We start from the raw sequence: 26,396 nt of genomic DNA, 5'->3' as shown, positions 1-26,396 counted from the left end.
TAAACAGTCAATAAATTAATATAAAACCTTCAACTACAGTAACAAAATTAGAAATGCACATTACTATGGTGTGAATGTTTGTGTAGCCCCAAAAGTCATACATTGAAAACTTAATGCCTACGGTGATGGGTGTTAAGAGGTGGGGCCTTTGGGAAGCGGATTAGATCATTAGGGAAGAGCCCTCATGAATGGGATTAGTGCTTTATAACAGGCCCCAGAGAGCTAACTTGCTCCTTCCGCCACATGGAGGATACAGGGGAAGTGTGTGACCAAGAACAAGGTGCCCTCCCCAGACTGGCACTCTGATCTCTGACTTCCAGCTCCCAGAACTGTGAGAAATAAATTTCTGTTGTTATAAACTAACGAGTATCTGGTATCTTGTTCTATAACAGCCTGAATGGGACTAAGACACAAATTCAATCGAGTACCTTTGCACCTACCACGCTGGCAACAATGATTTCTTTCTGCATGCTTGTTTCATCGGCTCTTTGCTACATACTGCCAAACAGTTTTGCAGCAAGCCCCACAAAGCCTTTAATAATAAGAGTGAGACCAAGCATTCACATACATGCACTTACTGAACTTTGACAACAACCAGAAAGATGAGTACTCCTTTTAGATGGTGAGGATACTGGGACAAACTGCTTAACTTGCTAGAGATCCCCAAACCAGTCAGGGGCAGGGCTAGGGTTCTCACCTGGGGCAATCGGACCCCACAGCCTGGGAGCTGAAGTACTGCCATTCAGAACCCCCTTTAATAACACCCAGCAACCTCCATGACGGACAAGGACATGCTCAGGCACTGGTTAAGACAGTGCCCTTAAGAGTATAAACTGGCACAACCTTTCTGGGAAATAATTTGACAATACATAGGCTTACAGATATATATAATATAATCCTCTTCCTCCTGGTCAGACTACAGTTATCTTAAGATCAAACATAAAATACGGGCGCCTGGCTGGCTCAGTCAGCAGAGTGTGCGACTCTTGATCTCAGGGTTGTGAGTTTGAGCCCCATGTTGGGTATGAAGGTTACTTTAAAAAACTAAAATCTTAGGGGCGCCTGGGTGGCTCAGTTGGTTAAGCGACTGCCTTCGGCTCAGGTCATGATCCCAGGGTCCTGGGATCGAGCCCCGCATCGGGCTCCCTGCTTGGCCGGAAGCCTGCTTCTCCCTCTCCCACTCCCCCTGCTTGTGTTCCCTCTCACGCTGTCTCTCTCTCTCTCTCTGTCAAATAAATAAAATCTTAAAAAAAAAAAAAATCAAACCTAAAATAAAGATGCTCACTAAGATTTTCACATACAGATGTCCATGGATAAATTATCTTAAAAATGGAAAAACAATCCAAAATTAAGGAATGACTGAATAAATGATAACAAATACTATGGGATATTGTACAGTTATCAAAAGTTACGTTCACAAAGAGTTTCAAGGCAAATGACTAAATGATGAAAATATGTAATAATTATGAAACTATCAAATGGTCCATTAAAAATTACAGTAAAAAGACTAGGAGGAATATGCTAATGGTTAAGAGTGAACATGTTCATTGGGTAAGAAATTCGAGAAGGCTGGGGTGCCTGGGTGGCTCAGTTGGTTGGGCATCTGCCTTCGGCTCAGGTCGTGATCCCAGGATCCTGGGATCGAGCCCCGCATCGGGCTCCCTGCTCAGCAGGAAGCTTGCTTCTCCCTCTCGCACTCCCCCTGCTTGTGTTCCCTCTCTCGCTGTGTCTCTCTCTGTCAAATAAATAAATAAAATTTAAAAAAAGAAAGAAAAAGGGCGCCTGGGTGGCTCAGATGGTTAAGCGTCTGCCTTCGGCTCAGGTCATGATCTCAGGTTCCTGGGATCGAGTCCCGCATCGGGTTCCCTGCTCAGTGCAGAGCCTGCTTCTCCCTCTCCCTCTGCCATTCCCTCTGCTTGTGCTCTTCTGTCTATCTCTCTGTCAAATAAATAAATAAAATCTTTAAAAAAAAAAAAATTTAAAAAAAAAAAAAAAAAAGAAAGAAAAAGAAATTCGAGAAGGCTCACCACCATGCCTCCAGTTCCTGCAGGGCAGGTGCCCAAAAACTTACTTAATTTCTTCATGATAGGATTACGAGATCATTTTCTCCCTTAGCTATCACCTCTGAATTTCAAATGAAAAAAAAATTATATAAAAACAAACGTTTAAAGGGAATAAGCCTGAAGTGCCATGGTAACAGTGAAATGTCTCGAGGAAGCAACACATCTGGTTCACTCCCATCTTCCCTCTCTGGGGGGTCTGGGTCTGCCCCTTCTCTGAGCTACAGCTAGGTCGTCTTTACTAAGCTGCTCCCTGAGGACCAGTACCAGGTAGTCAAGGCATGCGTCTGAACTACCATGCCTTTACTCTCAGGCCCTGCTTTCACCCCAGCTGGGTGGACCCTCAACCCAAGCATGCTGCATTCTACCAAACAGTCTCCACCTTGGACTTATGAAACCATAGCCCATTCCACAGCCTCCACCAACAGGACACCAAAGGGAGGCCTTGGGGCATACTCTGGGCAGAGCCTGATGACATCCACCTACCCTTGGAGCCGGCCTGCACTCTCAGGCCACTGAGATCACAGGGTAGACTGCCCAAATCTGAATGCTCAAAACCGTCCCACTCATTCTTTTTTTTTTTTTAAGATTTTATCTATTTATTTGACAGAGAGAGACAGCGAGAGAGGGAACACAAGCAGGGGGAGTGGGAGAGGGAGAAGCAGGCATCCCGCAGAGCAGGCAGCCCGATGCGGGGCTCGATCCCAGTACCCTGGGATCATGACCTGAGCCGAAGGCAGACACCCAATGACTGAGCCACCCAGGCACCCCAGTCGTCCCACTCATTCTTATCATTTTTCAAAAGATCCATGGATTAACTCTTCTTTTATCAGTAGGATACAAAAATCTCAATTAGAAAAGGGACAGGTCAGATGGTCCTGGCCATCCTTCCACTTGGCACCTAACAATTCCCTACAGTAGGTAAGCCCTGGGGTCACTGGCTAAACCTTCCTAGCCAGGGGCTCCTCTACCATCTACACACTGTGCCCTGAGTCCCACCATCTCCAAGCCTGGAGAAATCTCAAGGACTCACCCTCAAAACCAGACTGGATGCTCCCACATTTAAAATTTCTGAGTGTGTACTGAAACACTACAAAAGCGTATCTTTCCTTCGTTATTCAAATGATCAGGAAAATAAAGCATGAATCCAATAGCTGCTGTTCAAGTTACAAGGACCTTTAAAACCGGCACTGAGAAGAAAACATCTACAGTAAGCATGTTCTGTGTTCTCCTTTGGTTAAAGTAGCCAATCTGCCCATAAGGAAAGATTCTGCACAACAATGTAGGGCAGGGACAGGCACAGGAAAAGGGCCTGAGGCTCATGGGGAAAGTGGGGATGAAAAGAGGAGGCAGTGGAGACAGAAAAACAGGAAGGAAGGGAGCACTCGAGATGAAGTCCTGGTCGGGAGCTGGGGAGACTGGAAGGCACACGGCGTCCAAGTGAGGCCACCTCATGGACAGATGGTGTGGTTCTGGGGAGAGGGCAGAAATAGAGGCAAGGACAGGACTCCTTCATGTACAGCAATAATCTAGTCATCTATGATGCTGGAAGAAGCAGGGGCCCCAAGAAACAGCACGAGAGAAAGGCAGGGGACTAAACAAAGTCCATGTCTAAGAGCTCAGAGGAAGCAGCAGCAGGACAGCAGTGAGTGGCACAAGGTCACAGAACCGGGCGCTGCACAGGCTCCAAAGGCTCGAGAGGCAAGCAGGCTCTAGGGCTGCTGAGCCTGAGGCGTGAGAACAGAGGGGAGCCCACGTGCTCAGTGTGAGGTGGTTCCAGGAGGGTGGGAGAAACTGGGATTGCAAACTGGAGTTAGTACAGGACGAGGCTCTCAAGGGGGGAGGAGATGAAAGGATGGAGAAAGAGCAGACACTAAATCAAGAGGACAGGAAGGCCATTGTTAGGAGCAAGCCTGAGACCATATGAAGGCAGACGTCTGTGAGGCAGAGGGAGAAGGAGCTGTGGGGGTCAGAAAGTAGAGGCAGAAGCCCCAAACAAGACAATGGGTGAGGGGACCAGGTAGGCCATTAGGCAAAGGGATTTGAAACCAATGGAAGGCACATATTGGAGGGTACCAGGAATAAAGCCTGGAATGCAAGTGTCCAGAGGGTTAGACACACAGATGCAAAACCAGGCAGGGAAGCAAAGAAAAGATCTAGATGGGAACAGCCGCCATCTCCCAAGAGAGGTCAGAGAAGGCAGCCCCGTCTGGACAAACGGGGCCAGGCACAGAGAAGCCAGGGAAGCCAGGAGCGCAAAAACATATTTCCCCTGGCAATAACCACAGACATGGAAAGCTCGGGGGGCGGGGGGCCCCCAGAATGTTACAAAACCAGTGCAAAGACGGGATTCTACTCACGCACCTGAGGCTAAGGTCCCTGCCTCATTATATCCTAGAGTGACAGCCCGCTTCTGTGCGTCTGTTGGCTGCCTCACCTAAGAGCCTACTTGGGAGCGGAGAGGTAAGCCCAACACACACATCACCTTGAAGAATAATCTGGTAAGAAGTGGAAGTGTTCAATACTCACAGGAACAATAAGCCCTTGCCAAGTCAATAAATTAGCTTCATCAACCTGGATGTTACGGAAGTTTTTCATTCCACATTTGCGGATTTCTTCAAGCTCCTGTTGATTAACAAAGCATAAAGGGGTGTCAAACACGGGAAAGCACCACACATTAAGATCCCTCCTGACTCCCTCAAATTAAACCGAGTGCCAACACCACTGATGACCAAATTTCAGAGTGTGGACTAGTCTGCGCCCGGTCTGGTTAAGAGGCCTGGAGCCACAGTGGTCCCCTCAAACCCATGCCCCAGACCTAGACAGGCCCCCACGTCAGTGACCCCACAGAACTTAGTGGGATAGATAACCTCCTTCTGCAGACATATCGCCTCCTCTTGGGGCTGGTCACCAGACCTCTGCTTGAACACCCTCGGACCCCTGCACAGGGCAGCCACGCAGCAGGGGTGCAAGAAAGGTGCTACAGACCTGACTCCTTCCAACCAAGATTTATTAAGCTATGAGTCAGATGCCGAGGACTAGGAGCAAACACATACCCACCAGGTTTTCTACCCAGTGCCTAAGTGTGATTTCAGATCTCCGACTCAGCATGGACACTCGGCAAAGAGAACAACTATCCAGTCTGGGATGGGGAGGGGGACAGGAGCCTTTCACTGGCCCTCCGTTTCCTCGGCTTCAAAACAATAGTTAAGACCCAGAGCTGAACACAACGAAGGGGAAACCCTGTTGTATGCAACAGAACCCTTTGCAAACGAGGGATTATTATACAAACTGTCCATGCAGCAAATGCCATTTCGTCCAGAAAGCATGACCACAGGGACTAACCACTTCAGGGCCCTGCCTGAGAGGTCTTTAGTCTACAATTGTCTGTCACTTGTTTTTCAACTGTGCACCACTGCTTTTCCAACAACTCCAGTCAACACCCAGCAGGCATTATGACCCAAGACCCAACGTGGGCCAGCCTGCTCACATTCCCAAAATTCCTCCATTCTCAGACCCCTGCAGTGACACAATCCCTCCAATGTCCCAACCTGGCCTCTTGTCCTTGGTACACAAGCCTCCTCTGCATCTCTTGGGTACCTTCTTCTACATCCCTAGAGCACCACCCAGCTGAGCAGGCAGGACAGCTTCCTCAATGGCCCTGGCTTCCTCCTTGTTGGTCTAGCCCATGCACCCTTTTGCAACTGAGAAGCCCCTCCTTGTGTGGTGTGGCTCACAATGGCACAGAGGCTCTGAACCAGCCTCTCCATCAAGCCCAAAAGACCCTTTGCACCCCACATTCCCATCACACAGGCAACAGTTCACAAGGTCCCCTGGGGAAACAATTCCAGAGGAAGTAGGAACGAGCCAGCGTTACAGGTTCTAAGTTGGAGGATGTGTGTGTGCCCGGCATAGAGCAGGCTGAGAAGAACAGTGTCTCAAATGAACACGCAGAATAGACAGTTGGGACATGCTGGTGCTTCATGGCAGGCGACACACCCGACCAAGTTTCTTCCCACAGGGTGCTGCTGCTTGTCAAGCCTAGCTGCTCACCACAACCATCTGGGCTTAGGCCCCAGCCCTGGAAATTCTGGTCCAGCAACTGTGAGGTGGAGTCTGAAATGTGGATTTTTAACAAGCTACGCAATGAGAAGAGAGAGCCACTGCCACTGAGAGAAGAGCTCCATTTCTAAGCAACGCTCAGCTTCCATAAGGAAGCTAGTTGCAGTGGTTGTGGCCCCTGCAGTGGGGAAGGCGTGGTCCAGCCCCTCTTCCTGAGCCTGCAGGAAGGACAGTATGGAACCTGAGAGACCACTCAACCTGCCAACTGCCATCTGGTCCTCCTGCTAATGATCAGGACTCATCAGAAATGCTCCCCTGGGGACAATGAAGCCTTCAGGAGGGGGAATAAATAAATCTCACTCTACCACTCCGTCCCACTCCCCAAACAGCATATAAGTTCCATGAGGGCAAGCTTGAGGGCAGGGATCTAAAAGCCCCAGGAGCTCCCAGTCATGCTCAAACACTTGCTTAATTATCAGGATAGTGAAGGGACAGGAAGCTGGGGACTGGGGAGGAAAAAAAGGCTCTGGGATGGGAAAGGCTCTCCATGTATTTGATTTTCTGGTCCCTGGTGCAAGATACTAGAGTAAGATTCCCAGCTAGAGACAAATCCTACCAAGCTATCAGAAATGTTTTAAACCAAATATAGGCAGGAAAACAATTCCAGATAGAACTTTGAAACTGGACAACCAATGAGATTATATTCAATTTTCATGGAAGGAAATTTGTTGTAAAATAATCTGTACATATACTCTATGGCTTCAGAAATCCACATACTAACAATAGGAAGTATCAGTAATAAACCCAAGAAGGTAAATTTCAAAAGAATTACAAAAATATGGCAAGATGAGACTCAACTGTAAGATGGCAGTGAAAACCTGCACCTTGCTCAAGAAAAAGGGAGGAAGGAGTGGGCACTGTGGGCAGGGGTGCAGAGAGGGCACCTACTGGTGCTCTGATATCAAGAGATATATGAACATTGGGGCCCCCAGCTGGCTCAGTCGGTACTCGACTCAATCTCAGGGTCACGAATTCAAGCCCCACACTGGGCAGGGAGCCTACTTAAAAAAAAGAGAGAGAGAGAGAAAGATACATGCACAAAGATAAAAACCGTACTGAGGGAGAGGATGCCATCCCTCCTACCCCCTGCCAGAGAGGAAGGGTGACACTAATGTTGGCAGAACTGGGAGACTCAAGGACTCCAAAGCTCAGTTATCAATTTCTGGTTATCAGATAAACTCTCAGTTTACCTTGCTGTCAAGTTAAGCTCACCAAAGAGCGGAAGAGGCAACCTCCTTTGCATAATTCTAACCAACAAGGAAGAAGTGATTATAAGGCAGAAGTGAGAGAAACCAAGACAAACAAGCAAGCAAGCAAGCCCTATAATCTCCAGGGAATGCTGGGCAGCCCTAGGAGAGCCTTTTCTCAACGGGGTGGTGCCGGCATCCAGGCAGGACTCCGCACTTGAGCATCCCGAGCCCTGCCCATTACATGCCAAGCATTTTGACACCACCCCACCCTGATATCCCAATATCCTCTAGAGCCCCAGCTGCTGAGAACCCCTGACACCATCAGTGGCCAGGATGCTAAAAGTCCTGCATTGCACAGGAGGTCCTCCAGTCAAGAACTGTTAGGCCCCAAATGCCGATCACACCTCCACCAAGAACAACTTGAAGATGGATTCAAGTCATTCAGAGAAAAGACAGATCAATATGAAGGTCTGAGACTCAAAAAGGCAAGATGACTTTAGAGGCTTGACAAATCCGCAAGCAAAAGGGCACCCCTATAACTGAGAATGATCCTGAGAAGGAAGAACTGGAGAAGGAATTTAAAGAAACCAATGTAAATTCAGAGTTTAAATTCAAAAGGATATTATTACAAATGAGGGGAAAAAAAGGGACCTGACAAAGGAAAACTGAGAGTGGCCCAGCTCTAGAACAGAATCAGGAAGACCAAAGCTTCTAAGAATGACAGGAGCTTACAAAATATGCCCACAAAGGTTTGTTTCAGTTCTGCAAGAAGCTGTCCTGGGTCAGCTGCTCCAGGCTGATAGCGCCATACTGACAAACCAAAAGAAGAGCACAAGGGAAAGCAGAACCAGCCAACTAGCTCATTCCTTCTCCCGGCAGAGGAGAGCAGACTTCCCAGCCAGGGCAAGTGGTGAAGGAGAAAGACAACAATGCTTCTCAAAATGAGGTCTATTTCTGAACCCAGAGGTGGATCTCAGTGTATTGAGGGAACCCAGAAGAGCGTGGGTGCGCTGCCCAGCTCTTCAAAAGGGGAAAAGCCCACTGCCTAGACTCCTGCCCAGAGAGCCCGATGCCCATGCCAGGCCAGAGTGCAGCAAGCTCCAGAAACAGATCACTGCCTAACAGCCCCGAGGGACTAACAGGAGACAGCCCTGACCCCAGCAGGGGTGGACTACTCCTGCATGGAAGCTTCAGCTCATCCTTGAGAGGACAGCAGGAGACAGCTATACACAGTGGGCTCTCTGTCACACAACTATGATGTATGCCTCTGAGTTAGGGAAAAGTATTTAACAAGGTCTTTTTTTTTTTTTTTTGGAGATCTACGATGGGTCCTGGAAAGGCAACCATTCAAAATCTCCCCAGACAACCCTCACACAGGACCTGAGAACCCTTCAGGAGCCAGTAATTCGTAACTAGCTTGTGACCATGGTCCTCTTTAAGAAATCCAGACAGGTGTACAGAGGAAAAATCAGCTGTGAAAGCCAGAGCTGCTTCAGATGTCAAATCAACGCTATGGACAGCAAGTCACAAGGTAGGGGTGCTTATACAGTTTAAAAAAAGCATATTCGAGGGCGCCTGGGTGGCTCAGTTGGTTAAGCAACTGCCTTCGGCTCAGGTCATGATCCCGGAGTCCCGGGATCGAGTCCTGCATCACGCTCCCTGCTCAGCACGGAGTCTGCTTCTCCCTATGACCCTACCCCCTCTTGTGCTCTCTCACTCTCTCTCAAATAAATAAAATTAAAAAAAAATAAATATAAAAGCATATTCGATAGCATCCTGTAATTTCATATTTGTTGAGTGGAAAAGAGCACACTGTACCCCTAAAGGAACCACAGAAAGTAAAGCTGAGCGCCATCTTATTGGCTGTTGAGATGAGGTTAGAAGAGCAGAGAACCCTATTCTAGGAACCTGGAGCAAGGGAGGCCCAGCAAGCAACAGCAGAGGGTAATTGGTTCATGGAAGAGAGGCTGTCAGACAGGCCTTGAAGGATGGGGAAAAACCAAACCACTGCAGAGAAGAGAACAGGTGTGTCCCTGTGTTAGAAATGTATGCAGGGCCGTGGAAGGAAGAAATCACCGGGTGTGTTTGGGAAGCAGCTGGGAGCCAAATTTGGCTGGAGTGTTAACTAATGTTGGGGGACTCTCAATCAGAGAGTGCACCCAAAGGCCCCAGGGGAGTTATTCAACACTCATATGCGGAGAGGAGGGGCAAAGAGGGAGGGTGGAGGGAGAAAGCCTGAATCGTGCCTAGGCCTCATTCTAGACCTGCAGAATCAGAATCTCCAGAGCAAGGCTGGGCACCTGTGCCGGGGGATCCCACAGTAACAGTGAGGCGCACCCCTGCTTAAGAACCAACATGCACAGGCGCCTGGATGGCTCAGATGGTTAAGCGTCTGCCTTCGGCTCAGGTCATGACCCCAGGGTCCTGGGATCGAGTTCCGCCTCTGCCTCTGCTTCTCTCTGACTCTCATGAATAAATAAATAAAACATTAAAAAAAAAAAGAACCACCATGCACGGGGCGCCTGGATGGCTCTGTTGGTTAAGTGTCTGCCTTTGGCTCAGGTCATGATCCCAGGGTCCTGGAAGAGTCCCGCATCAGGCTCCTTGCTCAGCAGGGAGTCGGCTTCTCCCTCTACCCTTCTCCCCTGCTTGTGATCTCTCTCTCTCACTCTCTCTCTCTCAAATAAATAAATAAAATCTTAAAAAAAAAAAAACCACCATGCTCATCCAATCTGGTCTTTTACAAAGGAAGACACTGAGGCCCTAATTAATTCACTGTCATTTCCATGACTAGAAATAAGCTCCTAAAAGAGCTAACACCTCCCACTGAGCCAGGCACACAGAAGCAATGTAAGGAATCCTTTTTACTGCAACAAGTCTGTGGTAACAGAAACCTGGAAATCTTTCTGAACTTTTTTTAAAAAAATGAACGCTTACTATGATTTACATTGCTTATTTTACTGTTCTCTGTTCTGAAGATTCCTATAGACAAAAAAATCAGTATTTTGCAATCCCCAACCGTTCTCTTCAACACTACTTTTATATATTATACAGAGGAACATGTTTTGATTTGACATGCAGTTGCTTCAACAGCTGTCAAACTGTCACTGGACTAGAAAGAGCAGAGCCCTCTGGAGCCAGACAGGCCTGGGCTTAAACCCCCACCCCACCCTTCATACCACCTGAAGCTCCAAGTCTTCCAGTAGTCTCACCTGAAAAATAGGAAACCAACTTCACAGGGCTCTACTGAGAATTACAAGAAACTTTATACAGTGCTTAACACTTAGCACCCTTGATAGATACTCAATTAATGTTAGTTTCACTCCCTTCCATAATTGTATCACCATAGTTCTTAAAATCCAAGACAGTGTCGAAGCACCGACATACATTCCCTACTCTACACAACAGGGAATAGACACGGTATGGCGTTGACAGCCTATGACCACAACTCATAGGGTCTTAAATTAGAAATGAATATGGGGGCACCTGGGTGGCTCAGTCAGTTAAGCATCTGCCTTCAGCTCTCCCCTCCGCTCTCTGCCCTCTCCCCCCCGCTTGTGCGCTTGCGTGTGCTCTCTCTCAAATAAAAAAGATTTGAGAGAGAGAGCATGTGTGCGCACATAAGCAGGGGGCGCATAAGCAGGGGGAGCAGCAGAGGGAGAGGGAGAAGCAGGCTCTCCACTGAGCAGAGAGCCTGATGCGGGACTCAATCCCAGCACCCTGGGATCATGACCTGAGCCAAAGGCAGATGCTTAACCAACTGAGCCACCCAGGTGCCCAAATAAATAATCTTTAAAAAAAAAGTTTGTCGGGCGCCTGGGTGGCTCAGTTGGTTGGGCGACTGCCTTCAGCTCAGGTCATGATCCTGGAGTCCCTGGATCGAGTCCCGCATCGGGCTCCCTGCTCGGCAGGGAGCCTGCTTCTCCCTCTGACCCTCCCCCATCTCATGTGCTCTCTCTCTCTGTCTCAAATAGATAAATAAAATCTTTAAAAAAAAAAAAAAAAAAAAAGTTTGTCATGTTAAAAAAAAAGACATATGTTTATAGTTGTTGGCACAAAGGTTTTCCAGAAATGACCTGATCAACTGTCTCTCAATGAAAGAAAGAAAGAAAGAAAGAAAAAGAAAAAAAAGGAAAAGGAAATATAAGGTAGAGGAGTTGCTAAGAATATATCACCACCACACTCCCCCTTGGAGGGCAACAGCTTAGTATCATCACCTTCAAAATCCCAACAAAAAACAGAAATGGAAAAATAAAACAATAAAAAACACCATATAGAAATGGAGTGATGCTAGGGAACAGGTGGTCTTCTAGGAAAGAGCCGGTTATTTCTGGAGGTAGTCTCCAGAAATTAAGATGCTATAGGTGTGTGCCTTCAGTGCAGGAGATAGGCACCCAAAGCAGCCGTGTGAAAAGCAGGAGCAAGACCCTGAGAGAGAAGCGTGAGAGGTGGTTGGTTACAACAATACTCTGCAGTGTTTACAACAGAATAGGACTAGAAGCTCACAACACCCCTGGAGACAGGCAGGTCAGGCATATTTAGCTTCCTCTTAGAGATGGTAAAGCTAAAGTTCAGAGAGGCCCAAGTCACAGGCCTTTTACAGGGTACGGCCAGGACTGGAGGCAGAAGTAGAATCTCTCAGCCACACAAAGCAGTGGGTGAGGGTGGTGAAGACTTCCACTGCAAACAGGCAGCGGAGGGGCTCCTATTTCCTGAGCAGGATCCTGGGAGGGCTCAGCCTGCTCTGGAATAGCACTTCCCCAGATTTATGACAAAAGCGTGAACATATACAGCATTTGCCCTAACCCTTCACAGCTGGTCATTAAGTGTTTACGTTGTGCAAGGAACGTTTCTATGCTCCTCTTGTCCAGGCAAAATGAAACCTGGCAGATGAAGCTGGATGTCTAAGGAAAGTGACACAAACCTGCCTTAAATCTAAGTACAGTATCACTCTCAAGTACCAACTACACAATTGGTGGGACGTTAATAATTTGAAAAAACTACTTCCTGCTTTTTTGTGTGACAGGAGCCAAGTAATAATTTTGACAGCAATGTGCTTTCCAAGCTCGCACAAAGCAACCGGTGGCAATGACACTAAATCATGACTTTAATAATTCCAAAATACTGTACATCTAAACATAAGGTTTCAGAGCCCCCCAAACACGATTCTCTTATTTCAATGAATACTCAGCAAAGGAGGCGGGACCCACAACAACACATCACCCCTTCCATGGGTCAGCAGTATACCATCTTACACTTAGTTATTATCACAACTAATGTGACAGAAACAAGTCCGTGGCAGAAGTTAAGATCTGAACTCAGGTCCCTGTTATTCAACCATAGCACACTGCTCCAGGGTGGTGGGCCACTTCTTAAGAGGTCATTCTAAGAGGACATGGCTGAAGAGAACATTCAGAACAGGCTTATAGGAACACACTGCCCACACACCTCCGGATGAGCATGGCCCCGGTCCCAGCTGAGTGGGCTCTGACGCCAGCTCCACACACAGTCAGCTTCTGGATGTTGGCCTTGCCCCTGGAATAGGTTTCTGTCCCCATGTGAACATGGTTGTACCTGGTATTCTTGACCTACGTCACATATTCCAGAGTCCAGCGCCCCAGCACGAGTGACCGGAATGGGAACCCCGTGTGGAAAACACATGGCAGGTCTCCTCCTGTAAGGTTAGCTCTCCTGTGCTGAGTTTTCTTAACAAGAGGTACACTGGTGTGAAGTAGATATTCTAACCATGTCAGAAGGGACTCAGAGGCTGTTCAACTTCTGAGTTGTACCCATTCTCCAATCCTGTGACAGAGTCAGGCCGCCTCCCCTCTCAGAAAGACAGAGCACCACCATGAGCACTGGATTTGACATTACTGATTGCTTTGCTGGCAAATGTACCTGCTGGGCCAGGGGCTGTCAAAACAGTATTTCACTCCTCGGCTGAACTATGTTGGTAAAGAAGCGGGAACAAAATCTGACCAAGATCATGAAGTACAGAAAACTACAATCAACACAGACCTGGAAATGTTAAAAACTGAACAAAACCTAAACCACCACCTAACCTGAAATGAATTCTCCTCCTCTCCACCATGTCCTTCCTTAAAAACCAGAAGCAGCCATGTGAAGAGCAGGAGCAAGACAGAGGGCAGGGAGGCCTGGGCAGTGAGGGTGCCCGGCTCCACTGTGAGCCTGTGGGTGGTGGCCCCCAAGCCTCAGCCTCCTGTCTGTCAAGGGGGCCCCTCGCAGCTCTGGAATTCTAAACAGACTACGCAAAGGGCCAGGAGGAAAAACGGAACAGCCACCAGAAGCAACCTTCCTTAACTTTCTGCTTCAGGGCTGAAAGAGAAGACAAAAAGCAACAGCGTTATTTCTGGGACTGCAACTACTTATTTAAGAGTGTCCTTCAGGGCGGATCAGTCAGTTGAGCATCCGTCTCTTGGTTTTGGCTCAGGTCATGACCTCCGGTTTGTGGGATCAGCCCAGCGTCGGATTCTCTCCCTTTCTCTCCCTCTCCTTGCGCGCATGTGTGAGCTCTCTCACTCTCTTTCTCAAATAAATAAATAAAATCTCTTTAAAAAAAAAAGAGAGAGAGTTCCCTTCAAATTCCCACCCCCTCCTCCCAGCTCAGCACCTTTTGGTGCCTTCCATTGCACCTGGGCTCATCTTTGGACACAGTGACAGTCACTGCACTGCACATAATACACACAGGACAGGAAGAAATAATACAAGGGTGAGATTTTAAGATACTGGGAAGACAAATTTTGAATTCAAGAGCTTTTCAATTTTGCTGAGAAAAGTATACATCTTTGAACAAAGACATATTCACACAGCTGTCTCAAGAAACCTCTTGCTAGGGGCGCCTGGGTGGCTCAGATGGTTAAGCGTCTGCCTTCGGCTCAGGTCATGATCCCAGGGTCCTGGGATCGAGCCCCGCATCAGGCTCCCTGCTCAGCTGGGAGCCTGCTTCTCCCTCTCCCTATACTGTTCCCCCTGCTTGTGCTCTCTCGCTCTGTCAAATAAATAAATAAAAATCTTTAAAAAAAAAAAAAAAAGAAACCTCTTGCTAACCTTAAGGAACAGGTTATTTCAAGAGGCAGGAGAGAGGGAAGGGAAAGAGAATGGGCTCTGCCTATGGTGAGATCATGTCCAGGCATGCAGCCCCTACCTGGCCCAACCCACCTTTTCAGCACTGAGCTCTCCCCTCCTGACAGGCTGCTGTCAGGAGGACATGTCTTGCTGACTGCCGATGATAATAATAATGATGATGATGATGATAATAATAATAATAATAGGGGCGCCTGGGTGGCTCAGTCGTTAAGCGTCTGCCTTTCAGCTCAGGTCATGATCCCAGGGTCCTGGGATCGAGCCCCACATCGGGCTCCCTGCTTGGCGGGGAAGCCTGCTTCTCCCTCTCCCACTCCCCCTGCTTGTGTTCCCTCTCTCGCTGTGTCTCTCTGTCAAATAAATAATAACCTACAGGTATCTCACTTAGGATATGCTAAGCACTCTCCAGAACATGTGATATATACTAATTTAGTTCACTTGCACACACAGGTGAAATAAACTAACACAAAGAGATTAAGTAACTTGCCCAAGTTCCTCCAATTAAGATGTGGCAGGCCCAGGATACACAATCTCCAGCAGCTCTTTTTTTTGTTTTTTTTTTTAAGATTTTATTTATTTGACAGAGAGAGCAGGAGAGCACAAGCAGGAGGAAGAGCAGGCAGAGGGAGAGGGAGAAGCAGGCTCCCCACTGTGCAGAGAGCCCGGCGTGGGGCTCGACCCCAGAGCCCTGGGATCATGACCTGAGCCAAAGGCAGACAGACGCCTAACTGACTGAGCCACCTAGGCACCCCTCCAGAAGCTCTTACTCAGTATACTGTATTCTTCCTCTCGATAGCTTTGCCCTGAATGAAAGACCCTTTCCTCCCCTCTTTTCACTGGGGTGAGGGTTAGGTTTATCTATGCCCTTAAGGATAGACAGGACGAGGCTGGCTAGAGGAAACCTGGAGACAAAAGCTCTCACACGTGAGAAGCCTGCTGCTTTCTCCTGGATCCTGAAGCTGAGGATACATCTGACCCCCTCAACTGAAAGGCCCAGGCATCTCTTTGCCACCTGTCCTTAAACACATCAGCATCGCCCTCCGCAACGTCCCTTCATGGAGAGACAAGTCTTCCAGTGGCTGGCCGGAGAACTTAGCCCTGCCAGGGCAGAGGGAGGGAGGGAAGGCTCACAGTTCTGGAGGGCCAGGTGCACTGGATATACCAACCTAGGGTAAAACTAGGCCACTTACCCAGTGCTTCTGGAAAATTCCTCAGGGCTGGCCTAACTAAAACCTAAGAAAGGGACAGCACAAGGTCAGAAGCAGGCAACCGTATTGGGAGGTAGGTGAACTGTCACCAGGGATCCCCAGGGCATCTCTCATAGCCACTGCCCACATCCACTTTAAGGGATGAAAGCTACTTAACCTCACTGGCTGCCAGGCCCCTCCCCTCAACAACCCAAACCCTTGCTTATTCTTCAAGGGCCAGACCAAGTTCCACCTTCTTATCAATGTCAGAGGATCTTTCCCTCCCCTGTACTCCATTATTCAGCTGGCATACATTCAGCATAGAGTGGACAGCCCAGGATTTCTTTGTTCTAGATGCATGCCATTTTTCTCCCTCACTGAGCTCCTCAAGTGCAGAGCCAAGAGGAGGTGCCCTGTGAACTGAGTCTTAAAGGACAAGAAATTACCCTGATGTAGAGAAGAGGCAGGGATGCCCATTAAGAGACCCAAGGGTGCAAAGCATGTTTAGGGGATCCCATGGGCAAGTGGGGGAAGACACTGTCGAGACCAGACCTTGTAGGACATGCTAAGGTATGTGGGTTTTTAAACACAGAGCCCTGACCTCTTAAATTTGGTTCTAATCTCTGAGAGCAGGGCCTGAGCCCTGAGCATGTGCACTTCTCTTTGATGAACTGCTGGTTAGGAATCATGTGGGACTGAGGACAGACTGGTGAGGAATAAGAGGAAGCCACCAAGGAATCCGATGCAGGTGTCCTACCACAATGGATGGCCTCAACTAAGGAAGCAGTAGTGCGTATTGAGAAAAGACACATAGAAACCAGAGATAAAGGCCTAGTTCAGCAGAATCTGGCAGCTGGCTAGATGTGGGAAGAGGGGGCGAGGTGGGTTTCCCCAAGTTCTTCCTTGGGTGACTGAGTAGACAAGTGGATCATTAAGGAAGGCAAGACAGGAGAAGCATGGGACACAGGATCAGCTTGGACAACTACAGGTCTACATGCCATTCAAAGGGAAACTCTCAAGGCGGTTAGATACAAAGTCTGGGCTCAGGAGAGATATCTTGGGGTTCTCTAAATTTAATCCCTTAGTGTTACAGCAAAGAAAATAGAAATATCTCTTGAACATTTAGTGGTACTTTTCAATAGAATGAGAATATGTCCAAGTGACTTGGTACAATACAATGCTAATTTGACAAACTCTTGATAGAGTTGTAACAAAATCAGAATAGGTCCAAGTACCCTAAGACACGTATTTTTGTTCTAGTATATAGACCCTTAAGAAGGTCGCAAATGTTGCAACAACTAAGTACACTCTCTTTTCCAGGGCCTGTCCCAATTTTCTTTTAATGGAGAACATTTACAATGAGTGCCATTAAGGGAGGCTGAAATAGTCCCAACTCACTGGGATTTTACATTTAGGATAAAAAAAAAAAAAATACAATGCTTTTCTGAATTCCCCAAAACCCAGTGGATTCAGGACATTTATACTCGCATAGCATCATCTGGAAAACTCCCCTCACCGTCTGACATGCACAATACACCTACCAGACACACTCACTGCTCTGTCGTGTTAATTACCCAACTTCAGAGACCATAAACTTGTACTCAAAAGCAAACCAGTTTATTGCCTATGAATTCCAAGGAAAGAACTGTTATTTAATGACTTCTCCTACTTATTCATGTGTAATTATGGACAGAGAAAGTACACCAATACAGAGTTCTGACTGAACATTATTTTTTTTTTTTCAAGATTTATTTGAGGGGCGCCTGGGTGGCTCAGTCGTTAAGCGTCTGCCTTCAGCTCAGGTCATGATCCCAGGGTCCTGGGATCGAGCCCCGCATCGGGCTCCCTGCTCCGCGGGAAGCCTGCTTCTCCCTCTGCCACTCCCCCTGCTTATATTCCCTCTCTCGCTGTGTCTCTGTCAAATAAATAAACAAAATCTTTAAAAAAAAAAAATTTATTTGAGAGAAAGAGCACGTGTGCATGACCATGAGTGGGGGGAGGGGCAGAGGGAGAGAATCCCAAGCAAACTCCCCGCTAAGAGGGGAGTGATCCCATGACCCATGAGATCATGACCTGAGCCGAAATCACTAGTAGGACACCGAATGAGTGGCCCAGGCACCCTCTAACTGAACATTATTTAAATAGCATTAAAAGGCTGTTACAAATCTCAATTCCTTAACAGTTACACCGTAATAACTAATAAAATGTCACCCCCGCTTCTTAAATCCACAACTTTCCTCACTTAGAAAAGCCCCTCTGGGAAGATACTCAGCTGGAGGGCCCTTAGGGGAGATGTGTGCAATTCAGAAGCTGAAAAGAAATGATCAGACTGCAATCAATTTCCTTAACCACAGCTACAGGTTTCACTTTTGTAGCTATTTCCCTTCCTGATAGAAGCAATGGTTACATTCCCACTGTGGCCATCAATGCTGAATTTGCTGCTTGCTAATTAAAATATATTTAATGTTTTATTAACATTGTAATTCCTAAAAAGGGATGTGAAAAAGGCTACTCCTTTTGGCAAATGCTTTTTATTTTATTTTTTAAGATTATTTATTTTTGAGAGAGAGAGAGAGTGCGGGGGAAGGGGCAGAGGGAGAAGCAGACTCCCCGCTGAGCAGGGAGCCCAACGTGGGACTCCCAGGATCCTGGGACCACGACCTGAGCCAAAGGCAGACGCTAAACCAACTGAGCCACCCAGGCGCCTGGCAAATGCTTTTTAAATTAAAGACTTGATCATACCCCGCTTAAAATAACTTCTCAGCCCAATATATGCAAATCACTCTACTTTTAATAATGTATCTTATACTATCTGCAGACAGTCCATTGTTACAAACAAATCTTTGACTGTGAGTGTCCTGGATAATAGTTTTTGAGGAAATCTGAAGTTCTTTAAGATGTAATTCATTTGGGGCGTCTGGGTGGCTCAGATGGTTACGCCTCTGCCTTCGGCTCAGGTCATGATCCCAGGGTCCTAGGATCAAGAGTCCCACATCCGGCTCCCCGCTCAGCAGAGAGCCTGCTTCTCCCTCTCCCTCTGCACCTCCCCCTGCTCATGCTCTCTGTCTCAAATGAATAAATAAAAAAAAAATCTTTAAAAAAAAAAAGATGTAATTCATTTGATTTTTCAACATATTTCTTTCATCATCGAAAACGCCTTTTATTATTTCCACTCCATGTATTGATCAACATGCATCAATAATTTGGGTTTGTTTTTTAAACTAACCAGCTTAAACCCTGACTCTCAGAGCCAATGACCTGCATCATGTAACCAGCATTCCTCTACTGAACTGAAAGAATTTCCATCCACAACTCAATAAACTACATAGTCTTCCAAGCATCCTTGGAGTAAGAAAGGGGCATGGACCTTGGGATTTGAAGCTGGGGAGATTTAACTTCTTATCTCTCCCCACCCTGGTCGGCTTGCTACTCCACCTTAGGTAGCACTCAACCTATCAAAGCCTCACAATTCTCTCATTTGTAAAATAAAGATGACAATACACTAACTCTAAGTGTTATTGAAAAGAATTAATGTAAATGATCTAGCACTTAAAAGCATTCAGTTAATGTTACATATTTTCTCTAAGCTCCAATTTTTTTGAAAACCACAGTTAACTCCCCTCTCAGACCCCTGGAAGCCGGGGAACCCCAAACTAGGTCAAATGGGGTAGACTAGGAGATACCATACAGGGATGAATTAGGTCAAGATTCCTGTCCTTGAGGAGTTCAGAACCCAGTAGGAAAGGCAAGTCTAACACAAATCTGATTGGGACAAAATCTCAAAGAGAAACACAAAGAAAGTGCTGTGGTCACAAAAAGGAGGAAACAACTTATTCTGAAGGGGGATGGGGGCAAAGGCCTCACAGAGTAGCTGGCATTGGAAGTGAACCTAGGATTTCCCTGAAAGGGAGGAGAGGCAAGGGGAAGGCAGCCTTTCTCCAAGCAAGTGCAAAGGAAGACCATATAACAACTGAGTAAGAGCAGGGGGCTCTGGAATCAAACAGAAGTGAGATTACAGCTCACTCTCCCAAGCTAGGAAAACTGGGGCAACCCAACAAAATCTCTCAGCATTCCATTTTCCCACCTACAAAATGGGAATGTCTACTTTTCAGGGAAGATTAAACATGATATGAATGTGAAGAACAGGGCTGCACAAAGTAACAGTTTTTAAAAAAAGGTAGCTACTATGATTTGCAAGGGTAGTGGGAAAATAAGGGGTAGGACGTGAGGCTAAACAGATTACTTTCAGCCAGCCTAAGAAGGGTCTTGCATGCCAAATAAGAAGTTAGGATTAACTGCTGAGGACAATAAGATCACAGAGGCTTCAACAGGAGTGAAAAGATTAAATATGTGCTTTAGAAAAAGAATTCTGGTGTCCAAGAAGGTGAGTCAGAGGAGAACAGTAGTACTTGGAAAGGCATCTGAGAGATGAGGATACGGATTCTGGTAATTGCTGTAAGATTAGGAAGGAAAGCACACTCAAGAACTCCCTCTAAAGTAAAATCCGCAAGTCTTAATGGGGACTGCAAGTAGAGTACGGAAGTAAGTGAATAACAGTCCTCTCATCTAGATGACTGGTGGGTGAATGGTGGTGTCACCGGCAGAAAAAAGATGAGAAGAAGTCTGGAATCTGCTGACTATTCTTTTGTGCCCACTTCCAATCCAGTTTTATGAAGTTAAATGCCGTCCCCAGCCCTTAGTGAACAAAAGAAAGAAAACGTTCCCAGGGAGGGAGGGCCCAGAGGCTATGACTCCAAGTTCAATGTCTAGTTCCACCAAGCCCAAGAGGAACCCCAGCTCTTTATCTCCTCTCAGGAAATCAGCTCCTGTGTCTTTTTTATTTCCGGCCCGGTGCAACCCGGCAGCACTACCCAGGCGCGGACTCACAAATTTTGGCGAGGTTGGCTCCGGAGGACGGCAAACATATTCGGGAAAGAACTTAGCCAGTTTAGCATCTGTATTCCTCACCAAAGGAGCCACTTAGCAAGAAGGCACCCCGCTGCATGCAAGATACAAAGTACCAAGTTATTTTTATAAACTTTGGCCAGTTTGGGTTCGAACGATTGAAGCCAACCCCCACCCCATCCCCCAAAATGGCACTTTTGCTTCCGCAAGGAAAGGAGATCCTGATGATTGTAAGTGGTAGGTTGAAAAGGAGACGGGGAAGAAGAACAGCGCCGCGAAGGCGGCCGACCCCACGCCTTCCTGGAGTTGGAACTTGCCCGCTGTGTGACTCTGCAGTCACAAGGCGACAGTTTGCTAGGACCCAGAGCAATTTCAAACGACCCACCAACAAACTGACCTAACTTTTGTCGCCTGGCCTCCTCCTTCCTTCCCCAGCCCGAGCCTCCCAACCTCCCGGCCTCCGGAGCTCTAAAGCCGGCGCGCTGCGGCCCAGGGCGGGGCGGCTCCGCGGCGCGGGCTCCCGGCCGGAGCTCCGGCGCTCGGGCCTTCCCCGCGGGCGCCCGGTTTGGGACCTCCCGGCCGGGCCCCCACATCAACGCCGCCCCCGGTGCGGGAGGCGGCCACCGTGAGGAGGACCTGGCCCGGTTCCGGGCGGAGGGCGACGTGAACGCCCGGAACCGGGCGGAGGGGCCAGCGGCAGCTCCCAGCGCGGCCTGGCGCTCCCGCCCAGGCTGCGGCCTAGGCGGCCCCGTTACCTCCCTCAGCCCGCGTGCGGGCAGGGGGGCGGTGGGGCCACACAGGGACGGGAAACCGAGCGGCGACGCCCCGAGGAGTCCCGGCCCGCCGCGGGGACCCCGGGCCGGGACGCCGCCCCCCCCTGCCCGGCCGGCGCCGGAGAATGGCTTTTACCTTCATCAGCCTCCTGCTGGCCGCCATCTTGGATCTGGTGCTGCTGCTTTCCCAGAATGCATCGCGGTCCGCCGGGCGGCTGCACCCCCGCACTTCCTGGAGCGGGGGAGGGGCGGGCGACGTGCGAAGTGCCTACTGTGTGCCACTACGGTACTGGGCGAACACAGATGAACGGGACTGGCAGTCACCCTGCCTTTACTGGATGTCCAATCCGGAGGCAATTACAAAAGTCCTTGGCACATAGTAGGTGCACAATAAATATTGGTTGCATAAGATCATTGAATAACCAAGATTATTTCTGACACTGATAAGTGCTGTGAAGAAAAGGAAACTGAGGGGCGCCTGGGTGGCTCAGTCAGTACAGCGTCTGCCTTCGGCTCAGGTCATGATCCCAGGGTCCTGGGGTAGAGTCCTGCATGGGACTCCATGCTCCGCAGGGAGCCTGCTTCTCCCTCTCCCTCTGCTGTTCCCCCTGCTTATTCTCTTTCTCTCTCTCTCCCTCTCTCTCTGTCAAATAAATAAAATCTTAAAGAAAAGAAAAGAAACCTGGGTGAAACCTAGTTGATGGGAAAGTGACTGTGGGAACCTACTTTTTTTTTTTTAAGAGTTTATTTATTTATTTGACAGAGAGAGATATAGCGAGAGAGGGAACACAAGCAGGGGGAGTGGGAGAGGGAGAAGCAGGCTTCCCGCGGAGCAGGGAGCCCGATGCGTGGCTCGATCCCAGTACCCCGGGATTATGACCTGAGCCGAAGCCAGAGTTTAACGACTGAGCCACCCAGGCGCCCCAGAGACCTACTTTTTAAAAAAAAAAAGATTTTATTTATTTATTTGAGAGAGAGAGCAGCACGAGAGGGGGGAGGGTCAGGGGGAGAAGCAGACTCCCTGCTGAGCAGGGAGCCCCATGTGGGACTCGATCCTGGAATTCCAGGATCATGACCTGAGCGGAAGGCAGTTGCTCAACCAACTGAGCCACCCAGGCACCCATTGGAGACCGACTTTTCATTGGGAAGTCAGGGAAGCCTCACTGAGGAAATAGTAAAGTAACAGCTAACACTGGAACCTCTATTGCCAGCTGCCCCCTCCTGTGCCTTATTTTCCTTAATCTTTGAAACCACTCTATGAGATGGCTACCATTAACAACACATCTCACAGGAAACAGAAGCATAGAGAAGGCCAATGATTTGCCCAAGTTCATGCAGCCGGCTAGGAACAGAAACTGACCTGCTGGCTTCAGGGCCAACTCTGGAACTTGAAGGATGGGATGGAGCAGCTGAGAGACTGGGAGGAGATTGTTTCAAGCAGGAGAAAAGACACTGGCAAAGGCCATGAGGCTGTCTGGTTGGCCAGAATGGAGTAAGAAGTTAATAGGGAGCAAGGGAGGCAGATGATAGACCAGGACAGCCTTAAAAGAACAGGAGGGGTTTGGCTTTTCTTCTATACTCTGCGAGAGACCTTCGGTGGATGTGTGTAGCAGCCACATCGTCAGATGTACGTGTTTAAGGAAAGTACTATGACTGGAGAATGAAGAATGGGGAGGGATAAGCAGGGGAGTAGGGGCCATTTGGAAGCCTACCGTAGCCAATCGGCAAAGCTGATGGTGGTTTGGACGCCAGGTAGCAGTGCAGGCAAAGAGAAGGGTCCAGGGGCGCCTGGGTGGCTCAGTCATTAAGCGTCTGCCTTCAGCTCAGGTCATGGTCCCAGGGTCCTGGGATCGAGCCCCGCATCGGGTTCCCTGCTCTGCGGGAAGTCTGCTTCTCCCTCTCCCACTCCCCCTGCTTGTGTTCCCTCTCTTGCTGTCTCTCTCTCTGTCAAATAAATAAATAAAATCTTAAAAAGAGAGAGAGAGAAGGGTCCAGCTTCAGGACACATTTAGGCCTTGTGAAGGAGTTTTTCTCCATTCTAACAGCAATGAGTTTCCCATGAAAGGAGAGAAGAAAAGAGAACTGGAGATTATGTAGCCTGGAATGGGGTTGGCCTTCCACACAGTGTTCTCGGAGCCCAGGCTTGACATGGGTTGGGGGGGACAAGATGACAAGCTTCATGCAATCAAGGTTCTGTCTGCCTTTTATCTCCCCCCACCCAGGGCTGGCATGCAGTGGGTGTTCAATAAACATTCAGCAGATGTGTGAGGGACTCCATCAGCTAGCTCCCTAGAGGCATGGGGGACTTGGAAGTCTGGCCTAGTGACTGGCTCCATGCTCCTACTGTGTACACTAAGCCTGGTGCTATATAGGTCCAGGTCAAAGAAAGAACACAACTTTCTTGGGACCTACCTCCTCCTATAGAGAAACACAGAGGGAAAGGGAGCCCCGCCCTGAAGAATTCCAAGTCGGTTGGAATGCGCAGTGCATACCCTTAACCTGGACACGTGAAACTAGGAATGGAAGGTGAAGTCAGGAGAGGCCAAGTGCCAAGAACTAGCCTCTGCCATGGCATCTTCCTATGCCCTCACCATCACCCTGCAAGATTGCTTCCTCGCAGGTGAGGAGCAAAGGCTCTGAGCAGCAGAGTACCATTGTTAAACAAGCACGCAGAAAATGTACCCAGCCCCAGTGGAAAAGATACCTGGTCTGTGGGGCCCCTCTCCTGCTCTAAAACTTTTATTGCTCCCCATGGCAGGCCTGGCTTCTGGTTACACCAGCCCCCTTCCACTGAGACAAACCATGTTCATTTGGACCTGGCTTTTCATTTGGACCTCACTTCCCTGAGCCTTCCATTAAAAGTGGCCTCTTCCTCCTCTTCTTCCAGTCCTCGTCCTCTTCCTGGACTATCCTTTGGCTAGAACTCACCACATGCTTCTTCTTCTTCTCCCAGTCAGCACAGGGTCTTGGGTGCTCACCTGCTAGAGAAGGAGATACAAAGGTGGCACCTGCCCTCAAGCAACTTGCAGCATCCTGGGGAGGCACTGAGAAGAACGCCAGAATGTGGCAATGGTCGGGTGAGGTATGGGAGCCCAGGGGAGAAGCCTGATAGGGGCTGAAGAAGGGGCAAGGGATGGAAGGAGCTCCTCGGCAGGCTGACTGTATGCCTGGCACTGGGCGCTGCACATTTACACCCACCACCAAGTTCACTGGCACCACAGAGCAGTGCTAGGATGTTCCATTTCACAGGTTAGGAAGCCAAGGCCCTGAGAGTGGTAGCTTGCCCTTCATCACCCTGCTAGGAAGAGGGGCTCCAGAAGTTAGACCCTGATCTGGTTCATGCTGGTGAGCCTCTGCCTTGACCTCCTTCTGCTGGCCCAAAACCTCACATCCTACATCTCTCCCTTCCCAAGACCAGTGCTCCCACCACACCACACCCCCTGCCTCTGTCCTTGCTGCTCCTTTGTCCTCTGTCCTTTGCCTGTGATGCCTTTGTCATTCTTTCCCAGCAACACCACCTTATCCATCTGGCAAATGCTAATTCTTCTCCTTCTCCTCCTCCTCCTCCTCCTCCTCCTCCTCCTTCTTCTAGTAGGCTCCATGCCCAACACAGAGCTCAACATGAGACTTGAACTCACAACCCAGAGATCAAGACCTGAGCTCAGATCAAGAGTCCGATTGAGCCAACCAGGCGCCCCAAGTGCTAATCATTCTTGAAGACTCAGCTTACAATGCTTGTTCACTTGGTTGACCTGACAGCTGGGTTCCCGTGAGTGCAAATGTACAAGTGTTCTATTGACTCTCCCAACAGCCCTCTGAGGTCAGAACTGTTATCAGCCCCATTTACAAAGGAAGAAACTGAGGCTCAAGGGGTCAATTTTCAGCCACCCGGCTGGTCAGAGGGTCAAGCCCAAGTCGGCTCTTTGACTGTGAGAGGAAAACTAAGGTCTGGAAGGCTCAGCTGACCTAATGGGCTCCTTCTTTCCCTTCTACCCTCCCTCCCAACCTCCCTGTTTCCTTCCATCCTCCCTTCACAAATCCCATTGGGGGTTTGTGCTTAGTGAATGAGGAAATTCACATGGTGCCTGGCCACCCTGCCCTGACTAGATTGGGTACTCAACAAACAGTTGGTGAAGGACTGTCCCTTGGGGGTGCCTGGGTGGCTTAGTCAGTTAGGCGTTTGATTCTTGATTTTGGCTCAGGTCATGATCTCAGGGTCATGAGATGGAGCTCTGCATCGGGCTCTACGCTCAGCAAGGAGTCTGCTTGAGACTCTGTCTCTCCCTCTCTCTCTGCCCCTCCCGCCGCTCTCACGCTCTCTCTCTCTCTCTAAAATAAATAATTCAAACTTTGAAGTGAAAAAAAAAAAAAAAAAAGACTGTCCCTGACTTAGAGCAATAGCCAAATGACTGGACCAAAGGTATTGCCACTGGTGTCAGGAAGAAGGTAGATCAGGCCTTGTGCTTCAGGCTGCCAAAGGAGGCAGATGGAAGAGGTGCAGAGGGGAAAGAAGTGGAAATGGCAGAAGATGGAAGCTAGGGGGCGCCTGGGTGGCTCAGATGGTTGGGCGTCTGCTTTGGGCTCGGGTCATGATCCCAGGGTCCTGGAATCGAGCCCCACATCGGGTTCCTGGCTCAGCGAGGAGCCTGCTTCTCCCTCTCCCTCTGCCTCTCTCCCTGCTCATGCTTTCTCTCTCTCTCTCTGTATCTCTGTGTCTCAAATGAATAAATAAAATATTAAAAAAAAAAAAAAAGAAGATGGAAGCTAGGTCTGTCCTGGAAACAGTGCACAGCTGGAAACATTGATGCTGCCAACAGCCACCGGGTCTTCGGGAAGGAGCGGCCATTTGTCTGAAGGCTTGCGGATGACAGTTCCACTCAGACTGCCAGAGCCAGTGGGCCAGGCTATAGCGGCACCAGTTCAGAGCCCAGACTTGGGTCATACAGGCATGGGCACAAGTCCCTGTGTGACCCTGAGCAGTTTGCTCCTCTGGAGAGGACAGAGCCAGGCTCCCCGACTATAGGGAGGGCTCCAGGAGAAGGCCCACAACATGTA

The 26,396-nt window shown here is 48.8% G+C and overlaps 1 protein-coding gene across 8 annotated transcripts in view; it reads right to left on the bottom strand.

Annotated features, from left to right (window-relative positions):
- Positions 1 to 21,597, bottom strand: part of UBE2L3 (ubiquitin conjugating enzyme E2 L3) — a 54,572-nt gene extending 32,975 nt beyond the window's left edge. For 2 of the 8 annotated variants that reach the window (XM_078060684.1, XM_078060685.1), the window contains exons 1-3: positions 21,478 to 21,597; positions 20,551 to 20,662; positions 4,590 to 4,685 (exon numbers count right to left, since the gene is read on the bottom strand). Coding sequence is in view for 3 of the 8 variants with exons in the window: in XM_036076453.2 (XP_035932346.1) it covers positions 4,590 to 4,685; positions 21,478 to 21,504 (123 nt within the window). In the remaining 5 variants the exon portion in view is untranslated. Of the gene's footprint in view, positions 1 to 4,589; positions 4,686 to 20,550; positions 20,663 to 21,477 lie in introns of those variants that run through there. The other 6 variants (XM_078060686.1, XM_036076451.2, XM_036076454.2 and 3 more) reach the window with 5 other exon arrangements.
- Positions 21,598 to 26,396: the final 4,799 nt, after the last annotated feature.

The sequence above is a fragment of the Halichoerus grypus genome, chromosome 13 (assembly GCF_964656455.1).
Source record: "Halichoerus grypus chromosome 13, mHalGry1.hap1.1, whole genome shotgun sequence".
Taxonomy (NCBI): Eukaryota; Metazoa; Chordata; class Mammalia; order Carnivora; family Phocidae; genus Halichoerus; species Halichoerus grypus.
The sequence above is the reverse complement of the archived record's forward strand: the minus strand, read 5'-3'. Positions and strand labels throughout refer to the sequence as shown.